The 12,009-nt window shown below is 41.4% G+C and overlaps 1 protein-coding gene across 3 annotated transcripts in view; it reads left to right on the top strand.

Moving 5' to 3' along the window:
• URB1 (URB1 ribosome biogenesis homolog) overlaps positions 1-12,009 on the top strand; it is a 152,823-nt gene that overhangs the window by 15,860 nt on the left and 124,954 nt on the right. For 2 of the 3 annotated variants that reach the window (XM_033949919.1, XM_033949918.1), the window contains exons 7-9: positions 1,762-1,887; positions 9,480-9,610; positions 11,766-11,961. In XM_033949919.1, the coding sequence (XP_033805810.1) occupies positions 1,762-1,887; positions 9,480-9,610; positions 11,766-11,961 (453 nt within the window). Of the gene's footprint in view, positions 1-1,761; positions 1,888-9,268; positions 9,389-9,479; positions 9,611-11,765; positions 11,962-12,009 lie in introns of those variants that run through there. The other variant, XM_033949920.1, reaches the window with a different exon arrangement.

The raw sequence follows: 12,009 nt of genomic DNA, 5'->3' as shown, positions 1-12,009 counted from the left end.
CCACAAGGCTCTCCCCTCTCTCCCACACTCTTCAACCTATTCATAGCTTCCCTAGGCACCACCCTGGACACCCTAAATATTACCTCCTTCAGCTATGCGGACGACATAACCATCCTCCTTCCTTTCGACATCCACAATCCAACCTCCACAGGACGCCTGAAAACAACACTAGAAACAGTAGAAAAATGGATGACAAATCATAAGTTGAAGCTGAACCCAGACAAAACCAAATTCCTAATGCTAGAGAAGGACAAAAAACCATCCCTAACAGAACTGGAAGTAAACGCAATCAAGTACCCAATACAAAGCTCCCTCAAAATCCTGGGTATACATCTAGACAGATGCTGCACAATGCAAACACAAATTCAAAAAATCACCCAAAAAGCATTCTTCACAATGCGAAATCTAAGAAAAATCAGAAAATTTTTTAATAAAGACCAATTCCGGATCATTGTCCAATCTCTTGTGCTGAGCATTGTAGACTACTGCAATAGCCTTTACTTACCTTGCCCTATCAACACAATAAAAAAACTGCAGACCATCCAGAACACAGCCCTCAGACTCATATACTCACTCAGCAAACATGACCACATTACTAATGCATACTTAGAATCGCACTGGCTACCAATAAGAGCAAGAATACAATTCAAACTCTACTGTCTCATTTTCAAAGTAACCCACGGCACGGCACCTAGTTACCTAAACAACCGCTTCCACTACTACCTCTCACCCAGAAGAAGGAGAACGCAGAACATCTTCACCTTCCCACCTCTCAACGGAACTCGTCGTAAGAAACTTTACGACAACCTCCTAGGGACACAGGCAGCTAAAATCGACTCTGACATCTCAGAATTACTGATCAAAACAACAGACATAAAAGATTTCCGTAAAGAAATAAAAACACTATTGTTCAAAAAATATCTCCCATCACTCTAACCTCCTCCCAACGAGTTCCCAATCAACACCTTCAGAAACACCCACCTATAGTATCTCCTTGTCTGTGATTTAGAAGGTACTGTAACCCTTCTACACTACACCTGATCTAACTTGATTCAATCGATATATAATATCTCCTGTGATATGTATTATCTTCTGTGACATGTATTATCCTCTGTGTTATGTACCATTCTGTTAAATTGTTGTATCATAATTCTACTGTTCCTGAAATCTACTCTTATCCTGTAATGTAATTCTACTGGAATTGCCCAGACATCTTCTATATTGTAATCCGCCTAGAACCGCAAGGCACAGGCGGAATAGAAATCCCTAATGTAATGTAATGTAATGTAACAAAATCATGTATGGGGGCAAGGACCTTGAATCGGAAATTCAGTGGGACTTATACTATTGATGTGAAGGGTAAGATAAGTGAGAGATTTAACAACTTTGAGGATTTGAAATAGGAAGTTGAAAGCATTTGGAGCCTCGGAGCAGAAGAGTAGCGTAGTGGTAGGATCTCAGTTCTTTCACAAATGCATCTTGTGAATTTGGGCAAGTCATTTAACCCTTTAGTGCTTTATATACTGTACTCAATGTGAGTTTTGGGCAGGGAAATACCTGCCATACCATATTATTCTGTCAGGATTATCTCATGCTAACCAAACAACATATCTTTATGCTCTTACAGAAATTAAAAGACTATGGTCAAATTGGATGGTTTAAGTAAACATGTCCTGCACTTTCTTAACATTTGTTTCTGTCCACATTGAAGTTTGCATGGTAGCTGGGGCATTGTTTGACTTCTGATTTCATTGCCTTCAGGTTGTTAAAAATAAAGACATCAGCAAGACCCAGAAAGTTCGCTTTTTCACAGCAGCTGCATTAAATCACATCACGTCATTGTACCGGTGGGATGGCATTGTGGATGTGAGCACTGAGGAGGTTAAGGTAACTTATTTGCACACAATCAGTATAGCTTTTATGTATGTGGCTACTGCTCCGATATAGTACTTTACTTGCATGCTAACAGGACAGGTTAACCCTTTGGGCCCTAAGCAAACGAGCAGGTTGCATACCCCCCTTACACATTTTTCAATAGCATTCCTTTGGACCAGCACTCCTATTAGTAGATGGAGACTGAGAACCACTGAGTTCTAAGTAACCTATAAGTGGTCTGTGCAGTCCTCCTAGAGACTATTCTCAGTCTCCAGAAGAAGGTAGAAGCCTTTAGGGCAGTGGTCTCCAATGTGCAGTCCCTGAAGTCTTCCATTGTGGCCCTCAGATAGTTGGCTGAAGTGCTGTGTACATCCTATAGTTTCAAGTTTTAATTAAAATTTGATTCATTCGCTTATCACAATTTTATTAAGCGAATTACAAAAAATAAAACAAATACCAATTATTAAAAATCAAAGGACATATTTACAGGGTGTGACATTAAACAGACCAACTGGTACAAAAGGAGGTGGTAGAAATACAATCTTTATAGGAAAGAGAACAAATAAGGTGAACACAAATTATTAAGGGTCTGAGGGGCACCAGGCCCCGGACAAATATTAGGAAATTCTGTTTCGCACAACGCTTGGAACGCTCTCCCTGAGGAGGTCGTGATGGAGACCAACATTCTGGGATTCAAGGGCAAGTTGGATGCACACCTTCTTGCAAATCACATTGGGGGATATGAGTAAACAAGGTTTCTCAGCAGGGAACACCTGGCTTGGCCTCCGCGGGTGCGGGTCGCCGGACTAGATGGACCTAGGGTCTGATCCGGCGAAGCCATTTCTTATGTTCTTATGGATAAGAGCAGATAGAATATAGAGAAGGAATATTTCTAATTAGCACATTATAAGCTGAAGGCGTCCTTGAAAAGGAAACTTTTCAACTTGCTCTTCAATGTGTTCATTTCAACCTTGCCACTTGATATAGTAACTGCAAAGGGTCTCCTCTAAGTGTGTTGCTCGGGTGTCTCATTTATGGAATTTTCTAGTCGACAATCCAAAATAAAATGAGCTTTTAAAAATATATCCTTGAAGTTTTGTAGAATCAATATTAGTATTAATTTCTGAACAAGCAGGTCAAGGCGGTTTGCAAAATGAGTAGTATGTAGAAGCTTGAAATCTTTTGGTGGCTCTCAGTTTTCTCGTATTCACAGTGTGGCCCTTCACATGAAAAAAGGTTGGAGACCACCGCCTTAGGGGAATCTTTGGTTGCCTGGGGAATTGATTCCTTCTTTCTGGCTTTAAAAATAAAAAGACCCTACCACCACCATTTATGAACTTCAGTGCGAGGTGTGACTATTAAGTTTGCGAACTTGCCTCCGTGCGTTTACGTTGGCAGCACCGCGCAAACAACTTGGTATGGTTTCATAACCTTGGTATATCAGTGTCTCGCAGCTGTGTTCATGTCAACGTGCGGTGGTGTCTTGCTGAGCGGCGTGCGCCGTTGTAAGAATATTGGAGCTTGAATTAGAGCAACGAACAAACAATAAGGGCTCCTTTTACGAAGATGCGCTAGCGGTTTTATTGCACGCACCGGATTAGCGTGTGCTATAGTGTGCGCTAGCCGAAAATTTGCCGCCTGCTCAAAAGGAGGCGGTAGCGGCTAGTGCACACGGCAATTTAGCGCGCGCTATTCCACGCGTTAAGGTCCTAGCGCACCTTCGTAAAAGGAGCCCTAAATTTCTTGTTAAACTTAGCAAGAGTGGAAGTGAAATCAGAGACATGTTTGTCCAAGATTGTGAGGACAATGCCATGAAGAAAACGGCAGTGTACCAATGAATTAAACATTTTTCTGAGGGGAGAGAAAGCATCACTGATAAAAGAAAGATCAGGGCGGGCAGTAATGAGCAGAACTGATGAAAACACTGCAAAAATTCATCAAATTTTGTGTCAAAAATCATTGGCTGACTGTGAGAAACATAGCAGACCAAGTAAATTCAACAGGTGAGAAGCAAGGGGAAGAGGAAGAGTGTGGGCTCCCTCAGGGGTGGGGATTTCCTGCCTGTTGCGATGGTGTTCTTTCTTAGTCTTGGTCACTTGGATCTATCAGCTGTTGGTTCTCAGGTGCCGTATGTCCCTCTCTGGAAAACTAGGATGGCTTTGGGCGCATCTTGTCTCTGTGGGTTAAGCACTGCTTCTCTTTTGGTTCTGGTCTTACATTCAAACATCACGCCATCACATGGTTCCAGCCTTCATAGAAACTAGAAACGGACGGCAGATAAGGGCCATGGCCCATCTAGTCTGCCCACCCCAATGACCCTCCCCTACCTTCCCTCTCCATGTCGAGATTTGCAGTACAGCTTGGTCTCTGTGTGGTCGGCACAGCCTTAAGGTGGTACAGTAAGCATGTGTCTCTGTATGGGAGGCACAGCTCGCTTGAGTTGGCATGCATCACCGCTTGTGGAACACATACCCATCTCTGCATGGCAGCTCCATTCCACCTTAGCACACAGTGTACAGAAGGCCACAGACATATTCCTACCTAGAGGTTCAATCCCTCTTATGCATAGAGGGTACGGATGTCTCTGTCTGTAGAGCACAGCTATGGCTCTGAAGGTTGCATGCAGCTTCTCCTTGGATTTTGAGCTTTGCTGCAGTACTGATGGGGGGGGGGGGGGGGAGGCACGGCTCCATCCTTTCTTCTTGGGATTTGTTATGGAGTGCCATTTCTCTGGATATTTTTTGGATGTGTGCCTGGCTCCACCTGGTTATGGGGTTCCGATCCATCTCTGGGTGCAGAGTGCTGATCAGTTCTACTGTGCAGCACAGATCTGTCTCTTAACTGTGTAGCACACAGATCCCTTCCTTTGTGGGAAGCTCAGCTCCATAATCTGGACATGGAGCACAGCTTCATCTCTAGTTCTGGGGTCGGGCTCCATTTCTGAATTTTGGGCAGAGCTCCACCATCCCTGTCTGTGGAGCTCACAGCTTCGCCATTGGGTGCAGTGCAAGGTGCCATCTCTGTATGAAAGTTATAAAATTTGGTTAAGACCTATGACGATATGGTACATAAAACTTAATGCTATGAAAGCTTCTTTAATGTTGGGGAACTCAAGTTTTGACTCTGACTTATTTTGTGGATGATGGATCTCTGTATGTGGAACACAGCTTCCCCTTTTTCTGTCACAGACAGAACTATCTCTGGATGTGGAGCACACAGACATATCTGGATGTAGAGTATGGTGCTTTCTGTGGATGTAGAGCTCAGCAAGTCCGGTGCCATCTCTGGAAGTGGAGCGCACTGACATCTCTGGATGTGGAGCATGGTACCTTCTCTAGCTGTAAAATTCAGCTGTATCGATGGATGTGGGTATGCCCCCCCTGCTTGCTGGATGTAAAGTACAGCTCTATCTCTGAATGTGGAGCACTGTTCCATTATTCTCTGTGTTTGCTGGGCTACAGAGCACGGCTCCATTTCTAGCTGTGCGGTGCTGCTCCATTCAATTGGAGCACAGCTCCATTGCTGGCAATTATGCTCAGCTCCAGTTCAGTTGTAGAGCTCTTATTGCTGGGTTTTCCTTTTTTCAAATTCTTTATTCATTTTTCATCTTACATCAAGTACACAATATTACATCATTTAAAACTTTTACACATCACTTGAATTTCTTTCTATTGTCATCGTAAATACATAAATTTATTCCCTCCCCACCCACCCTTCCCATAAAAATTTCATTCAAAAATATCATATAAATATTGTATTCTTATCTATTGATTAAACCTTTAATAGAACTTTATACCATCCCCCTCCCCCTATATATAAATATACTGTCAGTAGAAAATGATGTCTAATCATTACAATAATTTGTCAATGGCCCCTTTCTGTATAGCAATTGTTCTTTCCATTTTATAAATGTGGCACAACGAATTCCACCAGAATGTATAGCTAAGATTATTGTAATTTTTCCAGTTACTGGTGATATGTTGCATGGTGACTCCTGTCATAATCAATAAAAGTTTATTATTGCTTGATGAAATTTGACTTTTTGTTCTCATTGATATACCCAACAGAATTGTATCATATGATAATGCTACATGGTTTTCAAATAAGCAATTTATTTGAGACCAAATTGATTTCCAAAAGGCCATGATACAGAGACAATGAAATATTAAATGATCTAGGGTCCCTGCTTCGAGATTACAATGCCAGCATCTATTAGACTTAGAGCTATCTAATTTTTGTAATCGAACTGAGGTCCAAAGTGCTCTATGTAACAAAAAGAACCAAGTTTGTCTCATAGATGCGGATACTGTGCATCTCATTCTCCAAGACCAAATTCGTGACCATTGACACGCAGAAATTTGATGCTTAATCTCAATGCTCCAAATGTCTCTAAGTCCAGTCTTTGGTTTTTTATTAATAAATCCAGATATCAGTTTATACCACTGTGCGGCTTGGTGTCCCAAGAAATCCGCCTGAAAGCATAAGAACTCCAGACTATACTGATTATTGAGATTTTTCCATTCAGGGAACCCCTCCTGAATAGCCTGCTTCAGTTGCAACCATCTAAAACTTTGTGATTTATTAAGACCATATTTATGTTGCAATTGTGAAAAATCAAGCAGTTTACCATTTGAAATAACATAATTTAAAGTCCGTATACCTGCAATAATCCAATGCTTCCAAACGATTTTAAATCCGCCAATTTGAATCTTGGAGTTTATCCATATAGATTGATTTGTTGATTTATTTGTTGGGTTAGGTGTTAAATTACTAACATATCGCCATGTTTTCCAAGTATCCATCAATATTCTGTTCTCTTTATATTTCCTAGGCATCTTGATACTGAGAACATGAGATAAATTTAGAGGAAACAAGAGTCGCCATTCCAAATACAACCAATCTGAGGTATTTTCCAATACATACCGTGGCGTAAAATATAGGCTTGATGATACCTATAAAAGTTTGGAAAATTTACCCCACCCTCCGCAATTGGTTTTTGTAAAGATACTAAAGCAATTCTAGGCATTTTACCCAGCCAAACAAATTTTGTAAGAATACCATTTAGCTTTTTATAAAAGGACCCTTGCTGTTGAGCACAACTCTCTCTCGTTCTCTGGCATGCAGTTCTTTCTCTGGCTTTAGGGCAGTGCTTTGTCTCTGGGGTGATGGTCTGCCTCTCCTCATTCTTGCCTCTGTCTTGTGACTCTGTTCTATCTCACACAGTAGATAGAACAGTCTCCGTTCCCCCCACATGTCAGATTGTAGACTCGGGAGTAATCTAAGGAAATAATTTTTTACAGAAAGGGTGGTAGATGTGTGGAACAGCCTGTCGGTAGAAGTGGTGAAGACAGACTGTGTCTGATTTCAAGACACGTGGGATCTCTTAGATAGAGGAAGAGATAATAGTTACTGTGGATGGGCCATTTGGCCTTTATCTGTCATCATGTTTCTGTTTCTATAATCATAAAGCTCTATAACCTCACAGTGCAGGTGTAAAGAGCCTTAGCCTATAGGAAGAGGAGATGCAAATGATAAGAGCCTTAGCCAATAGGGAGAGGAGGAGATAGTGGATGCTGCAGATGGGCAGATTGGATGGGCCATTTGGCCTTTATCTGTCATCATGTTTCTATGTTTCTGAACTACTTTTTGGAAAGGACAATGTCTACATGTTTCCTATGTACCTCACTCCTGGATGGTGTGCACACATTCTTCTCTGGTGCTTGGGTGTATCTGTTGGGGGGGTGTTTTCCATCTAGGCAAGAGCAGCTCCTTGCAGTCTGGGGAGGACGGATTGGACCCTGAAATACAGCACAGCATCATCTCAGCACAGAGTGTCTTTTTTCTTCCTGTGTAGGGATCAATGTCATATGTGCAGGCAGGATTCCTCTCTGTCTGTTGGTTTACTGTGCTGCTCACCTCTGGAGACTTCGGCTTGGCCTTGTGGGCTTCGGTTCCCCTAGCAGGAGAAGGCATGGCTATTCCTACTGCGTGGTCTACTCAGGCCTATCTGTTGTTGCTCCTTTGGGCACTGTAGTGGAACTCGTTCCTGTTGGGTTTCTCTCCCTGTGAGGTTTGCCTTTGTCTCTGGCTTGGAGCTTGCCCTTGGCAATGGGTGGTGTGCTGTCCCTCTTTAGGGGTAGTATGCTACTTCATCTCTTGGCCTTGTGTTTGGTGACCAGCTCTTCTGTTCCTTGCATGGGAGTGTCGGCAACTTCCGTCTGTTGGCATAGCTCCATCCGTCCCTCAGATTTTGGGGACTGTGTAGGGGTCTCGGCCTTGTCTTTCGTGCTGGGCCTTATTTCTGGTGGATGGGCATGGTGTCAGCCTGTACACCTATTCGAGCTGTGGATAGTCTTGGCTCACATCTGACCTTCTACTTGGGCTAATCGGCTTACCTTTGGCTCATTTTGTAGGACACGATTCACTGTGGATAGTGGTCAGCTCTTTTTGTTGGAGGTTAGGGGTGCTTTCGGCTGTCCAGGGGCTGTTCCATTACATCTTCATTTATGGCCTCCTTTCTTCTGGGTATTGATATCTGTGCTCCAGAATGGTTGATTTAGCCTTCCCCTTGGTCATATGGCCTTTGAGATGCGTGGTTTTCTTCCCAGTGGGGATTCATACCTCCATATTTGATCTGTTGTTTGTTTGTTTTTTTGTATTGGTTGTTTACTTTGTGGGTAGTACTTCCCCTCATGCTTGACCAAGGGACTCCTCAGTTCTGGTTTGCAGTCTGTCCTTCTGGGGGCTTTGGCGGCTGAGCATATTTAGGACCTGGCAAGGTGAGTTACCTCTCCCTTGGGGGTAGAGAGACCATTCCTCTTTTGTTTGGCCTGTTCATTTCAGTTGATGCTTGGTTCCCTTGGTTTCTGATCTTCTGTCTAGGCTGCCCCTGGGGTTCATGGGTGCCTCATTTCCAGGGCCAGCTGGCTCGATAGCATTCTCTGGGTCTTTGGCTTCTCTGCCTTCCATTTTTTGTCCTGCCCTATTAGGAACTGCTTTGTTACATCCCGCATCTGCTGTTGATGACAAGCAAGGAAAAATTATGTCTTACCTGATAATTTTCTTTCCTTTAGTCACAACAGATGAATCCAGAACCCTGTCCTTTCTGAGTCGTTTGCTTTCTCCATAGGGGTTGCACCTTCTGGTGACGTGGCATGGTATTGGGCTTCTTGTCTACCTCATATCTCTGCACTTTGAGGAAGGAGTTATATGTCTGTTTTCATCGCTGATTGTTCTGCCTTTTCTATTTGCCAAACATTTTGAAAACCAATTTCTTATGAAACCTTTGTTTTTATTTTCTTTAGTTTTTATTTAATTGTTGTAAGTCGAGTCGAGCTTCCTTAGATTGATGACCTGGTATATAAAGTTTAGTTTAAATACTGACTTGCCAAATAGCTTACCATTCTATATGAGAACTCAGTTTAATGCTCTTTATCTCCACCTGCCGGTAGATGGTCATAATCCACACATATCTGGAATGATCTGCTGTGACTAAAAGAAAGAAAATTATCAGGTAAGACACAATGTTTCCTTTAAGAAGCATAAACATAATCATACAAGGCATGAAAAGACATGAATTTTCTGTATTATCTATTCTTTAACAGGGCACCCAGGATACCAGGGAAGCAGGAAAGATCATGATAAGAGAATTAGTGCATGGCTTCCTGTTGGACCTCTGCTGTTCTCTGAAACATGGCATTAATTTCCATGACCCAAGTCTCGGCACCATGGGCAGGTAAAACACTGACTTCTTAATTTGTGTGCCTGCACTGTAGGAAACTGGACTCCTATGTGGAGATACATAGTAACATAGTAGATGACGGCAGATAAAGACCTGAATGGTCCATCCAGTCTGCCCAACCTGATTCAATTTAAATTTTTTCTTCTTAGCTATTTCTAGGCAAGAATCCAAAACTCTACCCGGTACTGTGCTTGGGTTCCAACTGCCGAAATCTGCATTTAAACTTACTCCAGCCCATCTAAACCCTCCCAGCCATTGAAGCCCTCTCCAGCCCATCCTCCCCATGTTTCCTTCAGATGTTTCTTTCAATTTGTGATCACTTATTCAACAGCATGGGGGTTTATTTTATTTTTATTTATCAGTTTTATACAGCATGGGAGTTTAATAGAGTCACATTTGAGTTGCTGGGTTCAAACTAATTCAAGTTGAAAGCGATTGAGATTAGTTATTGTATGAAAGCTTTTTTCTGTCCAATAAGTTGGTGGTCTTAGGCCTCTTCCCAGTAGACAAGGATCCAAATTACTGAAAAAACCTCCCTGCACTTTCCTATTTTGACATTACCTGGGCACCAGGGCATGGAACATGACCTGCCTTCTCCTAAGCTTTGAAGGAAATTCGCCGATTACAAATTATCCAGATCATAACTATAAAACTCATTCGTAAAGCTAAAAAATTTGATCATGTAACTCTTTTACTTTGCGACACTCATGGGCTATCTATTCCTCATCGTATCACCTATAAAATACTTCTCACCTTTAAAACTAAGCTTATAAATTTATCACCCCTTATTCCTCATCAAGAACACTTAGATCCAATACTCAGAATTTATTAGTAATCCACTCCATTCACAAAATTGTTTACAATACAACTCATAAAACAATCTTTTCAGTTATGGCCCCGTCACTTTGGAGCACAATGCCCTAGGACCTTAGACAAGAATCTTTCCTGGTGAAATTTAAATCAAAACTTAAAATGTTCTTATTCAAAGATGCATTCTATACAAGATAATGTATATTTCACCTAAGGATGACAAATTTTCCCTTAACTGCTGTGTTTTCCCCTCCTCCCTCCCTTTTCAATTCTATTTTTCAATGTAACTTTACTTCCTTTTCTCCTTTTTTCCTATAGGTCTCATGTTAGTTTGATTTAGTTTGTGAAATCCCCCAATTTTAATAGAGTAGTGCTTGGGCACATTGGTAGGGCAGCATGAAAGAAGCATTGACTTGTCCAAAACAAGAGAAAAACTGCTGATACGATGTACGAGATATAAAAACTAATCTTGATTAAAGAAGACACAATGTAGCATTCCAGGAATAAGTAAAAAAACAAAACAATAATGATAAAATAATAAAAATAATGAAATATTTTGATTCTCGTGTGCGAGACCCGACATGGTCCGTGTTTCGGAAAACACTCCTTCCTCAGGGGTCCAAGATGTGCAAAATCGCAGAGAACCTGTATTGTCAGAAACCATCTCAGTGGTGTCTTGCTTTTCATTATTTTTATAATTTTATCATTATTGTTTTGGTTTTTTTACTTATTTTTGGAATGCTACATTGTGTCTTTAATAAAGATTAGTTTTTATACCTCGTACATCGTATCTGCAGTTTTTCCTCTTGTTTTGGTCTTTCGACTTTGCACTGCAGATTGTTTGGATTGGATTTTGTTTTGTTTTGCATTGACTGTTGTCACCAGTGTTGTGCCTGACCTATGGATATGTAAAGGTTATTTCTAGTGTGTCCTAAGTCAGAATATTTCGTGACTACTAAAATCAATAGGAAATATAAATAAATTTAAAACCCTCTCAATGTCTTTTGTCACTTATATATTTTCTAGTATCTTGTGGATGCTAATGCTGAGCTAATTGGATGTCACAACAATAAATCTTTAAAGGTCCCTAGCAATGCTTTGACTGTTGCTTTCTTTTGGTCTCTGTTGTACAACAATTCACTTTTTTAAATTTCTGTATCGGAGGCTGATTCTTTCCCACAAAGTTTCTCATTTGTTTGTTCTTGGTCTTTGCTTCACCCTTAAATATGCCTGATAGGAGAGAGGTTTGCATTTAATCTTGAACTCATTACAACCAGAAGTGCATATATTTAACCTGCAGTGTAATAATAAATGCATCTCTGCCTTCTCTCTGTCCCAGAGCAGGGAATTTGGTTCTGCTCCGATTCTTGGTAGGTTTAAAGACTGCCACAGAAGATGAACTTCAAGCTGAGCTGGTGGTAAAGATCCTCCAATGCTGCCCAGACTTGCTTAGTAGATACTTCAAAGAAACCCAGTACTCCTTCTTGCCAAGAATCAAGACTGCCTGGCTACAGAATGTCAAGCTTTTAAGAAAGGTAAAATGAGTTACTGTCTTCATACTGTTTTGTATAAGAAAAAAACCC

Source organism: Geotrypetes seraphini, chromosome 6, assembly GCF_902459505.1.
Source record: "Geotrypetes seraphini chromosome 6, aGeoSer1.1, whole genome shotgun sequence".
NCBI lineage: Eukaryota > Metazoa > Chordata > Amphibia > Gymnophiona > Dermophiidae > Geotrypetes > Geotrypetes seraphini.
This window is presented reverse-complemented; position numbering and strand designations above follow the sequence as displayed.